The sequence below is a fragment of the Urocampus carinirostris genome, chromosome 18, assembly GCF_059441175.1.
Source record: "Urocampus carinirostris isolate Australia breed hairy pipefish chromosome 18, RoL_Ucar_1.0, whole genome shotgun sequence".
NCBI lineage: Eukaryota > Metazoa > Chordata > Actinopteri > Syngnathiformes > Syngnathidae > Urocampus > Urocampus carinirostris.
Window position 1 is genome coordinate 22,232,456 of NC_142366.1, and position 21,355 is coordinate 22,253,810.

Genomic DNA, 21,355 nt, shown 5'->3' on the forward strand with positions numbered 1-21,355 from the left:
CTTGGGTGCATCTGTAAATGAATTGGACTTTAAAGTACATTAAATCGATATATTGTAACGTTTTGGTATTGTGTTCCTAGTTTATATTGTCACATGATTCTTTTCAACAAGGTTTGTCACGTGCAACGCTTAGAATAAAATGTATTGTCATTGTAACATGTGAAATGCACATCGAAACATTAGTCTCTGGTACTATGAGTAAAAAATGTATGATGAGATAAAATCTAATACAAGCATGTGGAACTGGCCTACCTTAAATTTATGAGTAGGTCAAGGAGTCCAGGCCATTTCTAACAAAAGTTAGGATTTTTATGCAAATGGTACAGTGTTGACTTTGTATAGCATGGTGATTTGGTTCGGGTGTAAAACTTATCTCTCAACACATCCAGTGCCAAACATGCAAATCTTTCCCCCCATTGTCTGTGAATAAATGTGTTGGACTTAGAAAAAACCCTTGTTAGAAGTAAATATGATTTATAATTTAGGCTGAATTTAAATGCATACTACTGAAAAACCCAAGCTAGAAATGTGGAATTGACATTTCATTTACTGCTCTGGCCTACTTGAGAATAGAAAGTCTGTATTCAGGTCCCCGATCCAATACCTCTTTGTATGTCAGAGGTAGTCCAGTGGTTAGGATTTGGCTCACTCACCGCCGCGACCCAGGTTCTGTTCCTGTTGCATCAAACTGTAAAGTTTGAGCTGATAAAAAGTGAAACATTTTTTCTTTTTACCGATTTTTCATCAAAAACGAGGGAAGCACGTTATACAAGAGTGCATGTCATACACAAATAAATACGGTAAATCACATGGCCTCAGGCACTTTGGGCGTGGATACCGATTGGTCGGTCCTGACTTCTGAGGATTTTTATTGGCTGCTGCTGTCGGCCATTTAGGTCCTGCTTGCTGGAGAGGTAGGTGCGGCTCAGGGGCTCATTGGATGTGGATATGTATATATGTAAAAACCACGAGTCCCTCTGAAAGATCTCAATTCTTTATTGATCCTCCTTGTGCCCTCTCTAGTGAGCTATCTCACGTGAGGCCCCGAGAGTCAAAAACTCCGGCCCGCTTGTCTCTTCGGCACACAAATGCAGACAAAAGAAGGCATAGGAGCCGTATTGGGAATGTATAAAATATCCTATTAGGAGTACTGACAGACAGATGCCAAACGTGCATCAGCTACGCTAGAAGAATGTTTATTCTCCGAGCATACAGCGCAATTTGGTTTTGTGTTCTTGCTAGCATGTCCTGAGAGGCTGCTGAGAATTGGAGCCAGAAGACAAGACTGGGTTTGTAGAAAAAAAGTGAATGTTTAGGATGTAGTTCTCAGTTGTTGGAAAACAAAGCGGGGAAACATCACAGAGAATCCAGTTTATCTTTAGTGTATTTTTTTTTTAGTATTTATGCTATTTTTGCCTGTTTGAGTGCACTAAAAAATGTATAATTAAATATAGAAAATACAGATTTTCCAGACTGTAAAGTGCACCTTATTATAAGGTGCACTTTCAAAATATTTCTCTGTGAGCAATTCCTGTCATATAAGGAGAACCGGACTATAAGGAGCATGAAATTAAAGACAGGGTTGCACTAAGGAAAAATCGGGAAACAAAAACGGACATCAAACCATAATTAGGAAGTTTGATTGAAATGAACTGGATTCGTTGATAAATGTTTACCGTATCTAGAAGCATTTGATTGTATTTTATGCATTTTTGATTTTTTTTTTTCTGTATTTCTTGACTGTAAGGCGCACTGGATTATAAATCGCACTTTCTCATGTCTGGCAACTTTTTCACATAATATGGTATTTCTCAAAATTAGCGTAACAATCCACTGTCTGATAAATGTTACAATTTTACCTGACTTAAGAAAGGAATTTAAGAGAAAAAAAGACAAAAACGGGAAAAAGTCTTCATTTTTCCTTCCTTTTTTATTGACGGTGCCAAACACTTTACCATTAGACCATCAGTAATGTAGATGAAATTTAGAGAGATATTAGATCTTATCTCTTCATCACAAAATTTTTACTCACTGTGCTCGAAACACTGATTTGCATAGTCCATTAGCTCAACTTCTTCACCTGTGCATCCGTAACCTTTCGAAAGACAAAAAACTAAGTCTTTCTAGAAAATACTATACAAGCGTTTTTACGTACACGTACATATTTAACCAAGAGGTTTTTGACACACAGGTGAAGAAGCACCAGTGGTCTATTGGAAAAGTGTTAATGCCCTTAATTCCACGATCAGATTTAGATTCCTGTTGCAAACGTTTTGCAATATAATCGACTGATTAATCATTGAACTATTACATGCCTTAAGCGTACTGTTATAGACGAAAAACCTTGGCTTTTGCTATAGTCTCAATTTCATGTGCTTTATAGTCCAATGCACTTTATAGATGAAAAATATATGCAAGAAGACTATTTTTGGAGGGTGCTCCTTGTATCCCGGTGCGCCTCATCAAGCAGAAAATACGGTGCTTAAATTGGGAAACGTTTTCAGCAAAGGGGGTAAGAATTTGTACTTTTTTTTTTCCTTCTTCTCCTTCCCCGTTTCTAAATTTATGTGGAATAAATCACTGGGAAGTGGCTTTTGATAGATGAAATGTAACCAGTGTTGATTGGAAGTTGCTGCAACTGCAGTTAGAGATGCTGCTAGGAGACAATGCCAAAAGATGGAGAGAAAAAAACGAGGTGGAAACAGGGAATGTATAGGATAATAATGGTGTGAAAGTAGTCAAGAATAGACAAATAATGCTCTTCTAGAAAAGAGACGAGGCCACAGAAGTGAAGTCAATGCAGGTGCTCCTTGAATGTGCGGGGAAGACAGGACAAAGGTTTAACAATTCATAGTATTGAACAATAACGTAGCTACCGTAAATGTGTATGTGTGTGTGTGTGTGTGTCTTACCGCTGAAGGTTGTGAGACCAACATCTGCTGAAGTTGCTGCTGTTGAAGAACCCTCTGCTGCTCTGCCAGGCTGAGCCGCGAAGAGCTAAAAACACAAGAAAGTATTAGCTTCAACTTCCTGTCTTACCTGTTCTTGTAAGCTGCCGAGGTGGAAAATTCAACCATATTTTGTGGCTTGGTTTAGAATACATAGCAAAAAAATAAATCATATCCCATTGAAAAAAATCTAACTTTAAAGATATTCCAAACAGATTTTTTTTTTTATTTAGATGCAGAACATGTAGTGTTCCTCCCCACAATCATGCAAATGTGTTGCAAAATATTTCAGGCGCCGAGGGATTTAAGAAATTTAGTCTCAAAGTTGACCCATGTGGCTTGTTTGTGGTCAAGATGTAATATAATTGAAGGAACAGAACATTTTCAAAATGGAGAATCCCATTATCAACGTGTGATGCCAGCTTGGAAGAAGACGGCGATTGCATATACCATTCATTAGGAACATTGATTATACTGTGGCTATATTGTTATAATCAACCAATTGGAGAAGATCATTTTGAAAAGCCTCAACAGAAACATACCAGTCACAGGACACGCCTCCGGTGACCGTGACCTCACCACCCTTTTAAAAGCAGACGTGCAAACAGCTTTCTTTCACTTTTCCTGCAATCTAAATTCTACAGCTTCTCTGCCAATGAGACACCTAACAGGGGGGTTCTGGGAAGAGGGTGACGGGCAGGCCTTTGTTCGAGTCATACCAGAATCTAAAGCCTGCGAGAATCTGCGGTTCTTGCTGTCTCTGTCGTCTGGATGAGGACAACCTGCCGTGAAGTCTAGATCAACTGCAAAAAGGGACCTGGCTTTCTTTAGCCCCCATGGTGCCGTGTGCCTCTTACCCAGCCTCACAGGTACACAAGAAAAATATTTCACTACAAACTGTTCTGGTGCAAGGTATAAAAACAATTTAAGACACGCTATAAAAAAATTCCTGATCTTTTAAATGAGGTAATTATCTTAAAACCGGATTTAAGAGCAGCACTTTAGTGATTGCTACCACCCCCCTCTCTCTTTGCCAACACTGCGTGGGCTTGTGTCAACAATGTGCTTATTCTTTTGATTCAAAATTTCCTTTTTCATGTAAATCAAACTTATTTCGTTACAATCAAACATGTACATCTTTTATTTGTGTGTCAATATTATTTTCTTTCTAAACTGATCAATCATTCTCCATATGAATTAAATGAAAATCGATAATTTCAAGCTAAAATTATTGCTTCCTTTATGATAAATGCTAGACAATATGAGGCTATTTCGAATCAATTCGGGTGGGAAACCGTGAGCACTACCGGCTGGCCGAATCGGTAACCACCGAATAAATTCTGAACCAGATAAATATAATTTAAAGCAATTTTCCCCACACGCACATGAAACAATTTTCATGCATTACCTGTTATTAACAGGTAATGTTGAAGTTCCCGTCGTGTGTGGACTTCCGGTCCCCCCTGGCGTCTGGATGACTCCGTTCAGATTGCCGACAATGCCTCCCATGCCAAGCGTGCTTCCGGCCCCGAAGGTGCCCATCAGACCCGACATGCCGCCCAGCCCGGCCTGACTGGTCCCTGCGGCGATGATGCCGTTAAGCAGTGGCTGGGGTGGGCTTTGGGATAACGAAGGAGGGGTTGACAGGGAAGAGGTAGAGCCGCTACTGCTGTGCCCGCCACATGATGCGCCGTCCTGGAAGGAATACAAATACTCGATGAATGACACATGCCTAAAGGAATTGGTAACCAAACTACAACCTGTCCGCCCCCTGAACAACACAAGAGAGCATTTTGACACACTTTCTTTGACCTAAAAAAAAATAGGAACTCAAAAGTCTGGGTGCACAATTTTGGTTGTAACTGGTTCCAAACCCAGGTTCGGGCGGTAAGAGGTTTTTTTTTTTTTTTTGGTTTGAACAATTTTATTGACACGATTAACAGCAAATAGACAACGTGAGGTTTGAACAATTTTTCTCGACAATTTTAACAGCAATTAAGCATATTCACAATTTCATTATATCTGACAATATGACGTTTTAACAATTTTTTCCGAAATTTTTAACAGCAATTAAACACACAATTTTATTATATCATATCCCAACAATATGTGCCCAACTCTAACCACTGGACTACCAGTGATAAAGATGACATACGAAGAGGCATGGGCTTTTATCTCATGATCACACTACCTTTAATCACTGTACCCGAGATGAATGTTAATTGCGTTATGCATTTTACATGTGACAAATACATTATATTCTTTTCACAATAAAAAAAAGGATTGCCGTTAAAACATGTGAAACACACAACTAAATTAACATTTGCCTCTGGTACCATGACTAAAAATAGTGTGATCATGTGATACAACCGACTGCCTTTTCGCAAGTCATTTATACCACGAGTGGTCCAATGCTCTGAAATCTAAGCTGAACTTAAACCTGATAAACTGCGCACGGCACAACAGAAAGGTTACTTTCCATGGACTTTTTTTCTGTAAAAAAACAATACAGTGTTATTTGGTAATTTTTATTTAAATGAACAGTGTAATTTATTTTAGAATTTTTGTATCGGGAAAAATCCAGAGAGGGTCATTTGATTGTGGCTTTTTAGAAAACGAAAGCAAAAGAAATGTCATATAATACCTTATTAGGACGGGGAAGTTCAAACTGTAGCCAGAGACTATTTATTGAAAGCCCACAATATATGGTTTTTCAAATATTAAACGGTTCAAATTATCTTCATCCAAATTTCAAAGTACCAACATTTTCAAATAACATTTTGCTATTTCTAAATCGAGTTTGTAAAAAAGCAAAAAGGAAACCCCAAATAAAAATAAACAAAAATAGAACAGAACAAATTGATGCAAAACCCAAAAGTTACCAATTACCAAAACTCATTAATTATTGTATATCAGAGAAGTAAAGACATCGTAAGAAGTAAATCTCGTTGTAGCGAGGGATGAGTGTATATTAAAGAATAGGAACATGGACATGATAATTCGTTGTGTTATTTACCTGAGCTGCAACAGGTAAAGATGAGTCAACTCCTCCTCCTTTGACATCTACAACCCAAAGTTAGCCAAATTAATTCTTAATAACTGAGAACAACTGTATTTTGGTTTGTGTGTGTGTGTTAAAGCATACCAGAGGAGGATGAAGTGGGTGTGAAAGGCACTGATAGCTGAGCACTGAGTAGCTGCAGTCGTTCCTTCTTCATGGTGAGCGTTTTTATCTGCTCCTCCAGCCTCCTGTTTTCCTCCTGCAGCTGATGGAGCGACTTGAGCATACCCACAACTGAGATGGAAAAGCCAGAAAACAAATGGGACGTTAGGCAACACTGGACAGGATATGTGTGACCTTTTTTCTCAAGCCACTGTTTTCTACAGGATATAGAATTATATATATACACAGAATTTACATTTTTTTTCTCAACAAGTTCATTTGCAATAAAATTGGACCGCAATAAATGCTGGATGGAGGATTGTCAAATGAAAGAATAGGATATATATGCAAACAAAGACAAGGGTGCCACCCCCCTACTCAGCTCGACTTTACATGATTGGCATCTAGGAGAGCAATAGCTTCAAGCTTTTGAAGAAAGGGACTAGGAGATGCCGGTTTAGAAAAATTGTGTGGTGGACCCTCTCAAAGTGTACTTGATTTTTTTTTTTACCAAGTTTCAGAAAAAAACATGGTATTATTGAGCCACAGAGAAAAGGAAGGGTAGCATGGATATTTGCAATGAAGTAATAAATATCACCTTGCTAGCAGCTAAGCTATAATATTATTTTGGGTAGTGTTGAATGCAACAGAAGTGTCCGATGCACTCAGTATTTATATCAAGAAATACACTCTTGTGTAAATATTGTATAAATTAGAACCTTATCTTTTTTGTTCCTTTATATTGTGTAAATTATAACCTTATCTTCTTTGTTCCTTTATCTTATTTGTTTTCTTTTATCCTCACTGTTAAATGTGAAACTGGAGTGCCACGTCCAATTTCATTGTCACAATATGTTCAACCCATTTTGTAACAATGACAATAAAGGTATATTCTATTCTATTCTATTCAATGGGGAAGGTTGTAAATTCACCCGGAGAATAAGTGACTTATAATAAACCCTTCCAAAAGTCGCATAGGTTGCAGCAGCGGAGAACATAAGACTAAGATTGCAGGGGGAACCATGGCATTTATCAAACTTTTGGTCTGCCGTTTGCATTTGGAGTAATGAACTCTGTGCAGCATTCCAAACTGGATAAGCTCAAGTCTTGCACAAGAGGTTAAAGATTTTATTCTAGAGATCACTCTTTCACAAAATCGCCATCACTTTGTAGCCGCGGTTCTTTTTTTCATACCAACAGAGTTCTAAAACAGCATTGGTCATGATGACGCTTCACAGAAAAATGCCGTACAAACTAATGCCAGCTGCCGTTATTCATGTGAGAAGAAGAAATACAATGGCAAATGCAAAGCCACCAGAGAGCAGTGTCGGCGTCATTTTTTAAGCAAGCTTATTGAGAGACATGGCAACGGTTTCATGCATTTACAACCACTTCACCCAAAATAGAGGCACATTAAATCCTTGAAAACACAACATTAAAAGTCAAGCATTTTCAAAGAGTTCAAGCACCGGTATAAACCCTGCGAAACAAATGTGACGGAGGAAGATCATAAGAAGTCGACAGGTTATCAAAGCCATCAAAAACACAGCTCGCATATAGATTTTTTTTTGACAGAGACTCTACAGAGAGGTCAGAGGTCTAAATAAGCTACAGGATGCCTGTGTGACGACCAAGTGGAGGGCCATGCCAAACACCAAGACTCGATCCAATGTGGGCCAGATCAAGGTCTTTCTGACATATTGACGTGGACAGAAATAATGTGTTGCCCCTTACCATCTCCCTGCGCGCCCTGCTGCAGCAGAAAGGTCTGGCCTTCGTTCCACTGCCTCTCCAGGAGCTGCTCAATGGTGGTAGCCACCGGGGGTAGGCTCTCGCCGCCTCCCCCGGTGCTTAGCAACCCGTGGCCCGGTCCCGGCAATGACCCTGAGGAGTCGTAGCGGATCTGCAGTCCGCCAATTGGCGAGCTGAATAAAAGGCAAAGCGGGAGAATGTAAGAGCAGATAGAAAAAAATAAAAAAACGATTGAGAGGTCAATAGGGAGATTAACGACCAAACATAAATGTCAGACAAACATAGACACTGCTGGCTATAAAACTACATCAATTTGTTGTTACAGTGGCCTCTAATGAACAAGGGCCACTCCGTGTGTGTGAGTGTGAGACAGAGAGTGTGCGAAGGAGAGCGAAAGCGAGAGCAGCAACAAGCAAAAGAAGACAGAAAACGGAAGCAGTATTTGGTGTGCTTTGATATGTGTATATTGACATAAAACAACTTAACATTTAAAAAATTGTTTCTTCCCTCACACTGTCAATCAAACCTATACACCATGATCCCAATAAAATACACCCCATAAATATATATACAGTGTTCATTTTACCTCTGAAAAGTGATGGGTCCCGGGGACTCGCATGTTCAAAAATCTATGGGTCCCATTCAGTTTTAATCATCACCGTTTATTGATAATAAAAATCAGTTATCACTTCAGGTTTTCAGTTCATATATTCTTTGTGGTTTGCTGTCCCGCCACAGTTGTAATGCCTTCTCAAGGTCCAATAGCAGCAACGAAATTTCCATAGCTAATTTGTGGTTTTCATTGTCGTGGTGCCGATCGAATGTGCTCTTCTGAAAGTTCGTATTGCGAAATGATTTATGCAATCCAGTTTTCTTGGAACGCTGGGTACACGCATCACAGAACATGTAGCCTCCATTATCATCCTCCTCATAGCGTAACCAGGAATATAATTGAGTAAATTTTGGCAGAAAAGTCCTTTTCTTGCTAGGAGTATTCTTTTTATTTTCTTTCGTCGAATCGTTCGCTTCAACACACGTGCTTTCCTTGCCGGAATTATTGCCGTTGTTATCACTCTCTGCATTATGTTTCGACTTATTACCGACACTGATGAATGACCAATTTTGTGTTGATTTTTACCTAATACTGTTTTTTCGGAGGCATACTTAACCTTCACTCGACGACAAGCACCACAACAATGACGTAATCTTGAAGCAACGAAATCTCGTTTGCCGAGATCGGCGTGCAGACGAAACCTCGAACCGCGAGACCAAAACAACAATGGCGGATCTGCCTGACGAAAAGTTTGGAGTGCGATAAATCTTTGTTTAAAAAAAAAGTAATCTGGTAATAATGTCAATTTTGTGCCAAAAAAGTTGCGTCCCGGGGACGCACGTTGATTCGACACTATGCCTCCCCAGCAAAAATGATGCACCTAGGACGCGGGCAAATGAGAACACTGTGTATATATATATATATATATATATATATATATATATTGCATTTTAATTTGAGGTCGCCTTATTTCCCAGTAAAATCACCCACCCCACAAAGATTTTAAACCAAATTAAAAATCTATCTGCTATTGAAAATCCTATCTTTAACAAAGCATTCCATACATTTTCTAAAACAGGTCAGGAATGTATGGCTTGCGAGCCAGGTGTGGCTCTTTTCATCAATACATCTGGCTCGGAGCTAGTTTACCATTTCAACGCATTTAGGCCCGGGAGCGTGTCTACCACAAGCGGTAGTAGTGCTGTAACGCTTCACTACCTAGGTAGGAATGTCATTAGAATTTTCCCCATGTCTCTTACACAAGTAAATACATCGGATTATGTCATCAGCCTTCTACCATTTCTTGGTTATTTTTCAACCAAATAGTTGGCGCAAGTTATGAAAAGATGACAAATGATTAACGTTGCACTTGAGAACCTTTAAAGCGAATGTTTGTAGATATACAAGATCTTGAAGATTCACATCTATAAAACTAAGAGGAGGATGAATAATGACCATTCGACTCCCAAAGTTAGCACTGTGACAACGTCAAATTGCTGAAGGTAAACACATCCGTATGCTTCTTCGGGCCGGGTCTAATATGTCAATCATTACATTCTGGTCGTGCCGAGCTTCTCTTTCGCTGCCTTTTGTTTTAGATACTCCACCGGTTATTGTTCTTCCGTCTCTCTGCCTCTCTCTCAAAGTGCCACACAAGATTCTTAAGGACATACTGCTGCGATAGTTTATGGTCCAACTTTTAACCCATCATAATGATGGACGGCCTTAAAATGTTCCCGTCAACTATTTAAAGATTCTGTCAATGAGTGAAAATTGTCAGTTCATGTAACTTCTGCAGACACAGTAATATAAAACTTGCAAATAAATGTAGAGTCTAGTTTAAATTCATAGCAAAAGACATGCTTTCATTGTCATAATTTGAATTATGATAAATCACCTCTCCTCCTCTAGAGTATACACAAACAAAATATGAAATTTGGGTTTGGGTCCGGCATTATTACCCCCAGGCCTGGATTTCTTTAGGCCCAAGCTTACCTCTGACACAGGCTCTGGCATAATCGTTACGTATATTTCATGAACCCATCAAACATCACACAGTGAAAAAAAATGCAATGAAGAATAGGCTTTTGTCTGGAGATTGTGTTTGGCGGATATATTTAATTCTGTTTTAAAATATACGGTGTAACTCTCCCTGAATGAACAAAATCTACATTTTTTTGCTTTCATGGCTCTTTGATTCAAAAAGGTTCCCGAACCCTGTACTAACAGAAGAAATGTTATTTCCTTGCGTGAATAAAACAAATACATTTATTGCAGTCGAAAGATGGTTCCCACCTTCAAAACACAGGTTATCGTTGGCTGACAGAGCGAAAACTGCCTGAAGGCGTATAGCAGCTAAATGGGAGTGTGCGTGCGTGAAAGGAAGAAAGAGGAGATGGGGGGCCAGCAAAGGGAAAAGCAGAGAGGGGGATGGGTAAAAGGGGGGTCAGTTTGGAATGTAAATTGGGCTGGAGGGAAGGAAAGCATCTGTGTGTTTGTGTGATCGTGTGTGTGCTTACCGCGGTGTGGTCTTGGGAGAAGCCCTTATGGAGAAGCCCTGCACACTGACGCTGCTGTCTCCAGTCTCCTGATCTACACGTGCACGCACAGCACATTTCCGATTAAATTCAGGTCTGAATTTGAGCAGGGAGTTCAGAAATTTGTATATATATATATATATATATATATATATATATATATATATATATATATATGAGAGCAACAAAACAGTTGTTAATGGTAACTATCATCAATAATTGAGGCAAAAACCATTTCAACTGGAAAATTATCAGGCAGTCCAAATACATATACCACCATTTGGAAAAATTCCACAAATATTATCAACGGCCCATTTATAACTATGTAAACTGATAAGAGATCAAATTAAAATCGGAAAATGTTTGTGACATTATAGCAAGCCAGGAAATCTGCATGTATTTCAACTAAGATACAGTAAATATATATTTTCAAAATTATAGGAGTGTTTTTACTGGTTTGTGTACAGTATTTTTACAGTTGCAATGACGCAGTGATAATCATGGGAGCTTCTTGAATGTTGTTAAGAATGTCCTCGAAATAATTTAGATCTTATAGAGATAAAAAAACACTTTAAAAATCGGAAGTTTTTCTAAGATGTACTTAAAGGGAAAGACTGGTTCTCTTAAAGATAATATATGGGGTCCACTAGTTTCAAGACTGTATTAATACCACCCACCTTTGCTATCCACATGTATTTTAACATTTTATCCCTTTGCATACGTTTCTATGAAGTTTTGATTTGGTATGCTTGCACTTAACCCCTCCAATTGTATGATGATAACCAAGGCCAATCATCCCTTAAATCATTCATTTTGATCCTTTTAATATTTTCAACTGATGAGAGAATTTAAACTTTTAATTTTTAAACCAAACAAACAAATAAATATAATTTTTACAAAAATAAAAATAGGGTGGCCTGTATGAGCCCACTTGTATCAATTCTGGACCACAAAGGGTAGATTATAACATGACTGGAGGTATATTCTCAAAATACAACAAACCACACAAAAAGGATTGTTTTAAATACAAAAAATAATCAAGTATGGAATTAATACATGTTTCTGTGCTTCTCTTTAGTTTGATTTTTTTACCCGTAACCTTTCACTAATACATTTAACTTTGTACTTCACATTTGAGGTTTTATTTCTCTAATTGTTTCTAATCCAGTATTGCCTTAGGGTCCCTTTCCTCACATGATTCGTTTTTTATTCCTTCATTTGATTATAACCATCGTGTGAGTATGGTTATTTGGCATTCCGGACTGTTGGGTTGGGAAAAATGTTCCTATTGTCCAATGAATGTTTTATATAGCACTTTGTGAGTTGCAATTTGTGTCCTGAGAAGTGCTTTAAAAATAGATTTCGACTTAGTGATTCATTGACAGATTTTTGTATACAAATGAGGAGAGTCCACGGAGCGTGAAGCAGTGACGTGATTGGTTGTTACCAGAGTCATGTTCAACGGTCATATTCAATTGAGAGTAAAAAACAGTGGCATGCTCTGATCAAAAATATTGTCAAGGCCTTTGTTGGTTGACATCACCTTACATGTCATACAAGTTAAGTGTGTATTTTAAAGGATTAGTTCATAACAAGTTATACCGACTAAATGTTATCCAGCCATCAATTATCTGCATCGCTTATCCTCAGTAGGGTTGCGGGCGTGCTGGAGCCCATGCCAGCCATCTCCAGGAAGTTGCAAGGGGACACCTGGAACTGGTTGCTAGCCAGTCGCAGGGCACACAGAGACAGACAACTCACTTGCTCATTCACACCTAGGGACAATTTGGACCGGCCAATTAACCTGACATGCATGTTTTTGGAATGTGGGAGGAAACCGGAGTGCCCGGAGGACACCCACGCAAGCACGGGGAGAACATGCAAACTCCACACAGGAAGGTTCCATCTCATGACCTCACAAGTGTGCCGCACATGCGCAAACCACTGCGCTGCCGTGCTGCCTACTAAATTTTATCATTATCAGCAATGACAAAAAACATGCCCGTGCCCATAAATTGTGAATAATTGAAGTAGATTTCAATCAACAGAGAAAAGGATTTTCAAAGATAACAAGAACTGTTGCTTAGCTTTTACTAAACTCATTCATGATTTTGATAAACTGCAAATAGATGCTCTATTAAAATCAGGTGAGAACATTATATTCGTGCAAATGTCAGAAGAAGGGAGCGTGATCATCAAACTGCAGAGACCAAAACTTGGATTCTCTTTGTAACAATAACACAACACTTCATTCATAAGCACACTCGCTATCTGTCCAGTGGGCCTTTCCTGCCCGCTCTCTGATGTATTCGCCTTCCTATGGGCCGCCGGCCAGACACTTTATTTCCCTCTGAAAGAGTAATGAATCACACATGCACCCAACACACACATTTGCACACTCGCGTTTGCATTTACATGCTAGCTCTAAACTCCCCTCTACTTAGGGCAGTCAATCTAAGAGTTTACCCTAGTGGGTCACTGCCATAGTCGTTTTTGTTTTTTCGAATGTGCGTTTCCTTCGTTACCGTTTGCATCGTGCCGCCTCCCGCTGCATGCACAAAAGCAACCAGCGACTGCTGCCAAAGTAAATGGGCGCACTTCCACACAAATACACACTTGCCTGTTTGCATACACATGACAACCGAATGATAAAACGGTAGCACAGAGGAACACGTGTAAATTCACAATGTGCAAATACTGTGTGTGTTGGTTACCTTTTTTCCCTACAAGCCTTATTGTAAATTGAATACTTTTTATACTTTTCTTATACTAGAAAGGTTTTTTTTGTATCAAACCATGTAATTTTAGGACAGATTTTCAAAATATTTGCGTTTTTCATATTTTAAGTGCATGCAGAGTACCTCAAATAATAACGTGAAAATTATGAAAAGGAGTCTATTGGGACGGGGGTCAGAGTTCACGTCACTTCATGTAAAACATAACACACAAATTAAAAATAAACTTGGATTTTTGTTTAACAACGTAAAACCGGGCATGTCAAACATACAATTTGTGGGCCAAACACAGATCACTTAATACGGCCAGCGATAAAATTCAAGGTAATTTCTATCGTAAGTTTTTGTTGTATTGGACACAAGAGGAGCTATCTATAAAATGTATTTAATAGGGAAGATAAAGGGGTAGGAAAAATAAGCATCTGCTTCTGACTACCCCTTTTCGAACATGTTGTGTGACATTATTTCGTTGTTGACTCATTGTTTTTGTCCTGTTTTTATTTTTATGTTCAAAATAAAGTTTTCATTCATTCATTCATTCATTCATTCAAGTTATGATTTTTATTTTTAAATAAATGGAAATAAAAACAAATTCTCTCTTTGGCCGCTAGAGGGCAGTAAAGGATGTCGTATCAGCTTTGATAGGTGAAGCCTAGTAGTTTGATTTGATGTTGTCTTATGTTATTGACAACATACTCTGCTAAATATTTCTTTCCTTTTTTTTCAAACCAGTATGACAATTAACAGAAAATTTACATTTTATTTCATAGTCCCCACATGAGTTTTTATAGCATGGTGAGTTGGTTCATGTTTAAAACTGCATTCACTCAACTGTTAAAATAAACCAGTTTTGCATTTAATCCCAAGCATGAAATTTTTTTTCCACATTGTGAATTAATGTGCCATGCCTAGAAAAGATCACTTGTAATAAATGCTTACAATATGTAGGAAGGGCTACTAAAGTAAGCTGAATGATAAAGCATTATACTGAAAAACAACGGTAAGCGAAAAATGTCATTGGGAATACAAAGTATTCCCAATGAATAAAATTTACATTCTTTTACTGATACGACCTGCCTGAGAACAGAAGTCTGTGTCCAGAACCAAACTGTGTTTGACATCCTGACTTAAAAGTCTGCATTTAGTGCATCCTTTGATATGTTGACATGTAAAAGTCTGTACCTATGAAGAAACTTAATATAAAAGATTTTTAGAATTGTGATTGTTTAAGCATCTTTATATTTAAGAACTACAGTTGAAACAATAACAAAAATACAATTTTCTGTATTAAATAGTAAGAATGATTTGATATGTGTACTGTTTTGAACTCTACAGGCTTTTTTGCCGTAAATTAAGCCCCAAAATTGCAAAACAATTTGGATTTTTTTGTGAGGGGTAAATCATTTTATCAGCTCTGAACACTGTTGGTATTACAATAGAAGTTTCCAGCATATTCAGAATTTGCGTAATATTTAAATATTGCGCCTTTATTGGAAAGAGCACACTACACGCAAGAGTGCACACACCCACCACACCCTGTGGCCCTGTCATTCAGCCCGATTAGGGAGTTAACCTTTAGGTCAGAAAGGATCTGACTGATGATGCTTCATTCAAGAATCCCAAATTCTTTTTTTATTTCAATACAGTTGTGAGCAAACGTCTTATTTCACTAAGAAATTCCTCATTGGAAGGATTCTAATAGCCACAAAAATAATCTAGGAGTGAGTAAAACTTGCTGCATTACAAAAATAACTCCAGGAGGCAAAGGGGTTTGGAGGATCGGGGGGGTTTGAGTCACTCAAGCTAGAGGGGAGGGGCTTGAGAATTTCACCAGCTTTGACCCATGACCTTTTGGGAGGACCACGAAGAGGGGGTGGTGACATTACATCCCCCAACCCTATCTCTCCATCTCGCACACATGATTGTGTCACATGGTGCAAGCTGTATACCTGCGGGTGAAGCCTCCGACTGGGCGATGAGAGCCGCCATGGTAGAGTTCGGATTTAGGCGGTTACCAAACATATGAGTGGGGGCCAGGTTGAAGACGGACCCTGGAAGACCGCTCACCTGAACACAAAATAGGCACAGACACACAACATTTTACAAAAGCCTCAATGCTGCAGTAACATGGCAGTAGAAATAAATAAAGTGGTCGCGACCATCAGGCCAGAAAGATAAAAAAGTTGCCTTATGGATCTGCAACCTCAGTGGAACGATTGAAATCTAGGCTTAAAACACACTTCTATTCTATAGCATATGAATAACCTATATTTTATGTTGACAATATCTGTGTATTATTTGTTATTGCAACATCCATTGCAGCCTAGTCATCCTGGAAGGGGGACTACCTCATGTGCAGTCCCTTCTCAAGGTTCCTTCATATTCCTCATGTTGAGGTTTTTGAGTTTTTCCTTGCCTTCATGTAGGTTTTAGATCAGGGGATAGTGTAATAATAAGTCTGTGGTTTGCAATCATCTGTGGTCTGTGCAGCCCTTTGAGACTCCTTGTGATTAAGGGCTTCACAAATAAACATGACTTGACTTATTTTATCTCACATCATATTTAATTATGGTAGTATTATACCATATTTAAGCAAATTATTTATCAGTCTGTAAGTATCACTGACCGCAATTGCACAACATTCGATGCAATTGGAATCAAACTCCGATAAGGCAATAAGAGCGCCAAATTTTCGGAAAACTAAAATGTTGAAATAGCCACATTCGGTTAAAATAAAATAAAATAAATAAATAAAAACATAATCGGGAGCTGCAAGAACTTCAGAGCCTTATAAAAAACTTTTTAAATTAAAAGAAAAGGTGATTGTAACATAAAAGTTAGTCATTCCCTATTTAATACTACAGAAAACAATCACACACAAAAATATGTATACATCCCCTATCTTTTCCATTTACAAATATTTCAATAAGAAATCTCTAGGGAGCCACTACTGCAGCGCTTAAGTGCCACATGCGGCTCTATAGCCGCAGGTTGCTGACCCCCGCACTTGACCACTTGGGATGTAGAAGACTTGGAAAAAGGCTTTAGATTTGATCTCATCATCCATTATTTTTACTCACGCATTTTAACCTGGAGAGCGATGTACTTGCCAAAGACACACCACAAGAAATGGTGGTTAAGGGATTCAACTAACCAACCAACAAACTACATTGTTGAATATGTGGAGTCGTGATTAAAATAATTTGTTGACAATATAAGCTTCCAACACGATAAAAAAAAGACAATTTATAATTTCTTTATTCGATGTCCTTCAAAGTCTGAACCGTCATAAGATACTCCAGAGTTTCTTTCCCTTGTCGTGCTTTCTAGCGTTCATTTATATCTTCCAGGACGGGACCATGACTAAAAATAGAGTGATAATGAGATGAAACCCAATGTCTCTCCCTATGTAATCTACATCCCTAGTGGTTTCGTAATTACACAGTGGATTTAGGGTTATTATTACTATTGTCACTGTTATTATCACTAATCTTACCATGTGCCGTGAGAATATGGTTGGTCATAAGATCAGCCAGAGGTACGGAAAATGTTTGGGATCACTGCTGTAGCATACTGTTTTTTGGGGATAATTTTAGGGTAAAAAAAATAACAATAAATAGCGATATAGAGCATTTTTGTGTGCAAAAAAGAAAAATACAGGGTCGAGAATAGAACAGAAATGGCTATGTAAAATATGTTCATATGGCAAGCTCTATTGTCATTTTTTTTCCCTTCAAGAACAATTATTCTGCAAGAAAGCAAAATGTCAAGGGGTGGCACACAATAATATCATCTGGATCCTAAATGTTTCAAGCCACTGTATACAATTTTTTAAAACGTATCTTGGCCTAGGGTAATTTGTTTTGTGAAGCAACTAGAAAAAATTTTAACAAATTCGACCTAATTTTCTTTTTTTAATAAAATGACCTTACAATTCTTTTTTTTTTTTTTTTTTAAATCTGACACAGATCACTTTTGTGTGTTTTTACTCGAATATGTAAGCAACGTACGGTCGGTGCTCGATGCTTGGTCAGTGGTCACGAAAATCTGCATCCATGAGATTATTATTCTAGTAAATATTGCAGAATATCAAAATCAAATTCACTCGATTTGTCCACAATTTTAAAACGTTTTGCCGCACAAATATTCAGTTACGCTCCCTTTTTTGTCTGTTCAGAAGTGTGTGTGTGTGTGTGTGTGTGTGTGTGTGTGTGTGTGCGTGTGTAACAAATTGAAACCCTCCACCATTTATACAAACCTAAATTTTAGTGTTTCATTGCACTTTATAATACAGTGAATATTTTACCTGGGTTCATTAATTCAACCTTTGGCTCATCCCATTCCTTTAATATAAATCGGATACCAATGCAAAAATTTAAAAAACAAACATTCCCAGTAACATTCATACAATTAATTTAGCTTACAATAATGTATTATGTTAAGGAATCAAATCAATATTAAAAACATATTACAAAGCTTTTGAAATAAGTCAGATATGTTAAGAACAAAAATTTGAAAGCAATATTCTAATCCCCAGGAGATTTAACCAATGAGCAGACTATAAGGAGAGGATTTGCTTTCAGGATAATTTCATTTTCAATTCTATAATTTGGTGAAATTAAACATATGAACAATTCCAAACCGTACAAACAACTTTCATTATTAACAAATCTATTAAAAAAATTAAGAAAATTACAGAGGACATTTTTCAAGAACATTTGTTTAAGATGACCAAAAGACGTGTGAGGCCTGGAGAACCGACAATGCAGAATTTAATCCAATTAAGGTATTTCCAAAATAAGGGGTGTGGAGCTAAAAGATGGGGTTAAACTGAGAGGTTAGGGATAACTAGCAGCTGAGGAGACAAGCCCATGACAATTTTTGTCTTACCACACAGAAAAACATCATAAGAAAGATTCTGTAAGTCAAGTCAAGTCACATTTATTTATATAGCCCTTAATCACAAAAATGTCTCAAAGGACTGCACAGGATTACAATTACAAAATTACACAATTACCTGATCCCAAACCAGCATGCGGGCAAGGAACAACACAAATACCTCAGTGTGAGGAAAAAAGAGAAACCTTGAGAAAGGACCTCACATGTGGTAATCCCCCTTCCAGGATTGACCAGAGTGAATTACAATTAGCATTACTGTACACATAATAGTAAACATTAGGTAAGATGTTGAAGCTGTCCGGAAAGAGCATGACACCAACGACACCCCCAGCCTGTAAACTTGGCCAGAAAGTTTATGACGGCCACGAATAGAATTTATTTGGATGAGCTTTGATTACACACACACAAATTAACCACGAATTTTGCCCAAATAAATTACTGAAACAAATCGACTTTATTTATTCGTGTATTACGGGCACCTTTAATTTCTTATTATATATATTTTTTTAATCAGTATAAAATTGTGCTACCTTTTTTTCATTTCTTTTTTTTATCTTTTAGTTCAAACTAAGCTTTGTAAGTGACAAACGTTGAAAATGTGTAACCATGGTTGAAAAAGTAATCTAGTAAACATAATACCAAAATAAATAACTTATTAATTTAATGTCCTTAAAAGTCAGATTAATTATCAAATACACAAAATTGTTGTTTTCTTTGCTTTTATTTGTATCTTTATGGACGACTTCATGTATTCTCAATTATCTAACATTTGTCTCTGGTACCGTGAATATAAATAGTGTGATAACGCAATAAAATCGAACGCCTTTCTGTACGTCATATGTATCACTGGTGGACTCGTGGTTAAGCTCCGGAGCGCTCACCGCCGCGACCTGGGTGCAATTCCTGTTGCATCCAATGTTGTGTGGATGTGGTCAGCAAAATTTTTGACTGATCAATCATTGCACTAATACGGTAATAGAATACCATTCCTCCGGGCACTCCGGTTTCCTCCCACATTCCAAAAACATGCATTTCAGGTGGATTGGCCGGTCTAAATTGTCCCTAGGTGTGAATGAGCGAGCGAGTGAGTTGTCTGTCCCCGTGTGCCCTGCGATTGGCTGGCAACCAGTTCAGGGTGTCCCCTGCCCACTGCCTGGAGATGGCTGGGATGGGCTCCAGCCCCCCCGCGACCCTAATGAGGATAAGTGGTACGGCTAATGAGATGAGATGAGAAAACCTCGTGCATATCGTGCACCCAAACATTGAGTTATTTTTTGGGCAAAACAAAAAAAGGGCATTAAAAACGAATAAATCCAGCATTTTTTTTTTCATTATGACCTGCCACTTGACTAAAAGTAAAATAGACAGGTTCAATTTGCATTTCAGATCATTCAAAAGTCTTACTCCTTCTGGATAACTTTGTTGATACTGGCTTATTTCTCAAGCACTTAAATGCCTTCCTGTTGGATCCTATGTTTTGCGATTGTGGCCAGTGCTATTTTTTGAATGATCAATCATTGCAAATCAATATCTTGTGTAATGTCTTCAACCAAACAGAGTTATTCTTTAGGTTCAAAAATGCTCGTTATAGAGGAGTATTATAATTTTGTGTCATGAGGTACAGTTAGGCATAGGGACAGACCGCTGTGGTACAGTACAGTCATTCCTATACATCTGCTAGCAGTTAAATGTCATCTGGGAGGAAAAGGCCATTATCTCCTATTATTAATTCAACGTAAAATATGAAAAACATCAGGAAAAAAATCCCATTACTTTTAAATGAAGAAGCCATCCACTGTCCATTTTCCCTTCACTGAAATTAGAAGATTTTTCCTCATGACCCATCCTCCGCTCTCCTTCCCTTCGACATTCATTTTTCATTTACATTCATTTTTCCTTCAAAGATGCTCCTCTTTTTATCTTTCCCTGATAGACAGTAACAAACAGCCAGGAGCAGAATAGTGGACTGTAACTAACAAATGGCCTGAGTCTGTCAAGACTACAGTAAGCATTCTTTGGTTGGGTTTACACTGTGTTTGTGTTACAGATGTAGAGCAGCGCATCCATATGGGTCTTCCTATCTCTCGCTTTCCAAACTTCCCCTCCATATGGACACGACTAATAGCCTAGGTTTATAATGCTTCCTCTGTGCTGGCTGAGATAAATATCAATCCTGAAAAATCAAGACGACCCCAAGCACAAATGCACACGCAAACACACACTTTATATTGTGCCTACTATTCCTACTGTGGTGCTTGTCAGATGTCATTACATCACAGGACAACAGAGGGGAGAGTAAGACAGTAGGATGCTGGTGGGGTGGGATGCGACGGGCTGGGGGTAAAAGGGAAAGTGGAGGGGGAGAGAAAGAGTAGATGTGTGAATGGGAGGCAGAAAGCAAAGATGGTGATAAAGGGGACACGGGAGAAAAATGGAGTTGGTTGGACATTCTCTCTGAGGACATTTTGAAAAGAAGGACACTGAGGTCAGTGACTGCAGATTAGCCCAGCACTCTTCACCGTCTACCCTCCTTCCCGGGGATCCAAAAGGGACAAAAATGTGATTCAATTGATTGGGATTTAAATTACCGCATTTTCCGAAGTATAAGGCTTACATAGAAACAAAACATTTGTCAGAAATTCACAGGTGCGTCTTATAATCCATTGCACCTAATGAATCGGAAAGGGCAGATAAGATTGAACATGAAAAATGATAATAAAGTATACCTAGTATCCATTTTTGAATAAATCCATTTATTTTGTAGTTTC

General features: G+C 38.2%; 1 protein-coding gene across 4 annotated transcripts in view; it reads right to left on the reverse strand.

The window, feature by feature from the left end:
* Window positions 1–21,355, reverse strand: part of mllt10 (MLLT10 histone lysine methyltransferase DOT1L cofactor) — a 59,753-nt gene continuing 38,398 nt past the window's right edge. For all 4 annotated transcript variants that reach the window (XM_088322365.1, XM_088322363.1, XM_088322364.1 and 1 more), the window contains 8 exons: window positions 15,638–15,755; window positions 10,936–11,008; window positions 7,846–8,036; window positions 6,094–6,243; window positions 5,965–6,011; window positions 4,357–4,643; window positions 2,913–2,997; window positions 1–2,809 (listed from right to left, as the gene is read on the reverse strand). In XM_088322365.1, coding sequence (XP_088178491.1) covers window positions 2,795–2,809; window positions 2,913–2,997; window positions 4,357–4,643; window positions 5,965–6,011; window positions 6,094–6,243; window positions 7,846–8,036; window positions 10,936–11,008; window positions 15,638–15,755 — 966 coding nt within the window. In that variant the 3' untranslated portion in view covers window positions 1–2,794. The remainder of the gene's footprint in view (window positions 2,810–2,912; window positions 2,998–4,356; window positions 4,644–5,964; window positions 6,012–6,093; window positions 6,244–7,845; window positions 8,037–10,935; window positions 11,009–15,637; window positions 15,756–21,355) is intronic.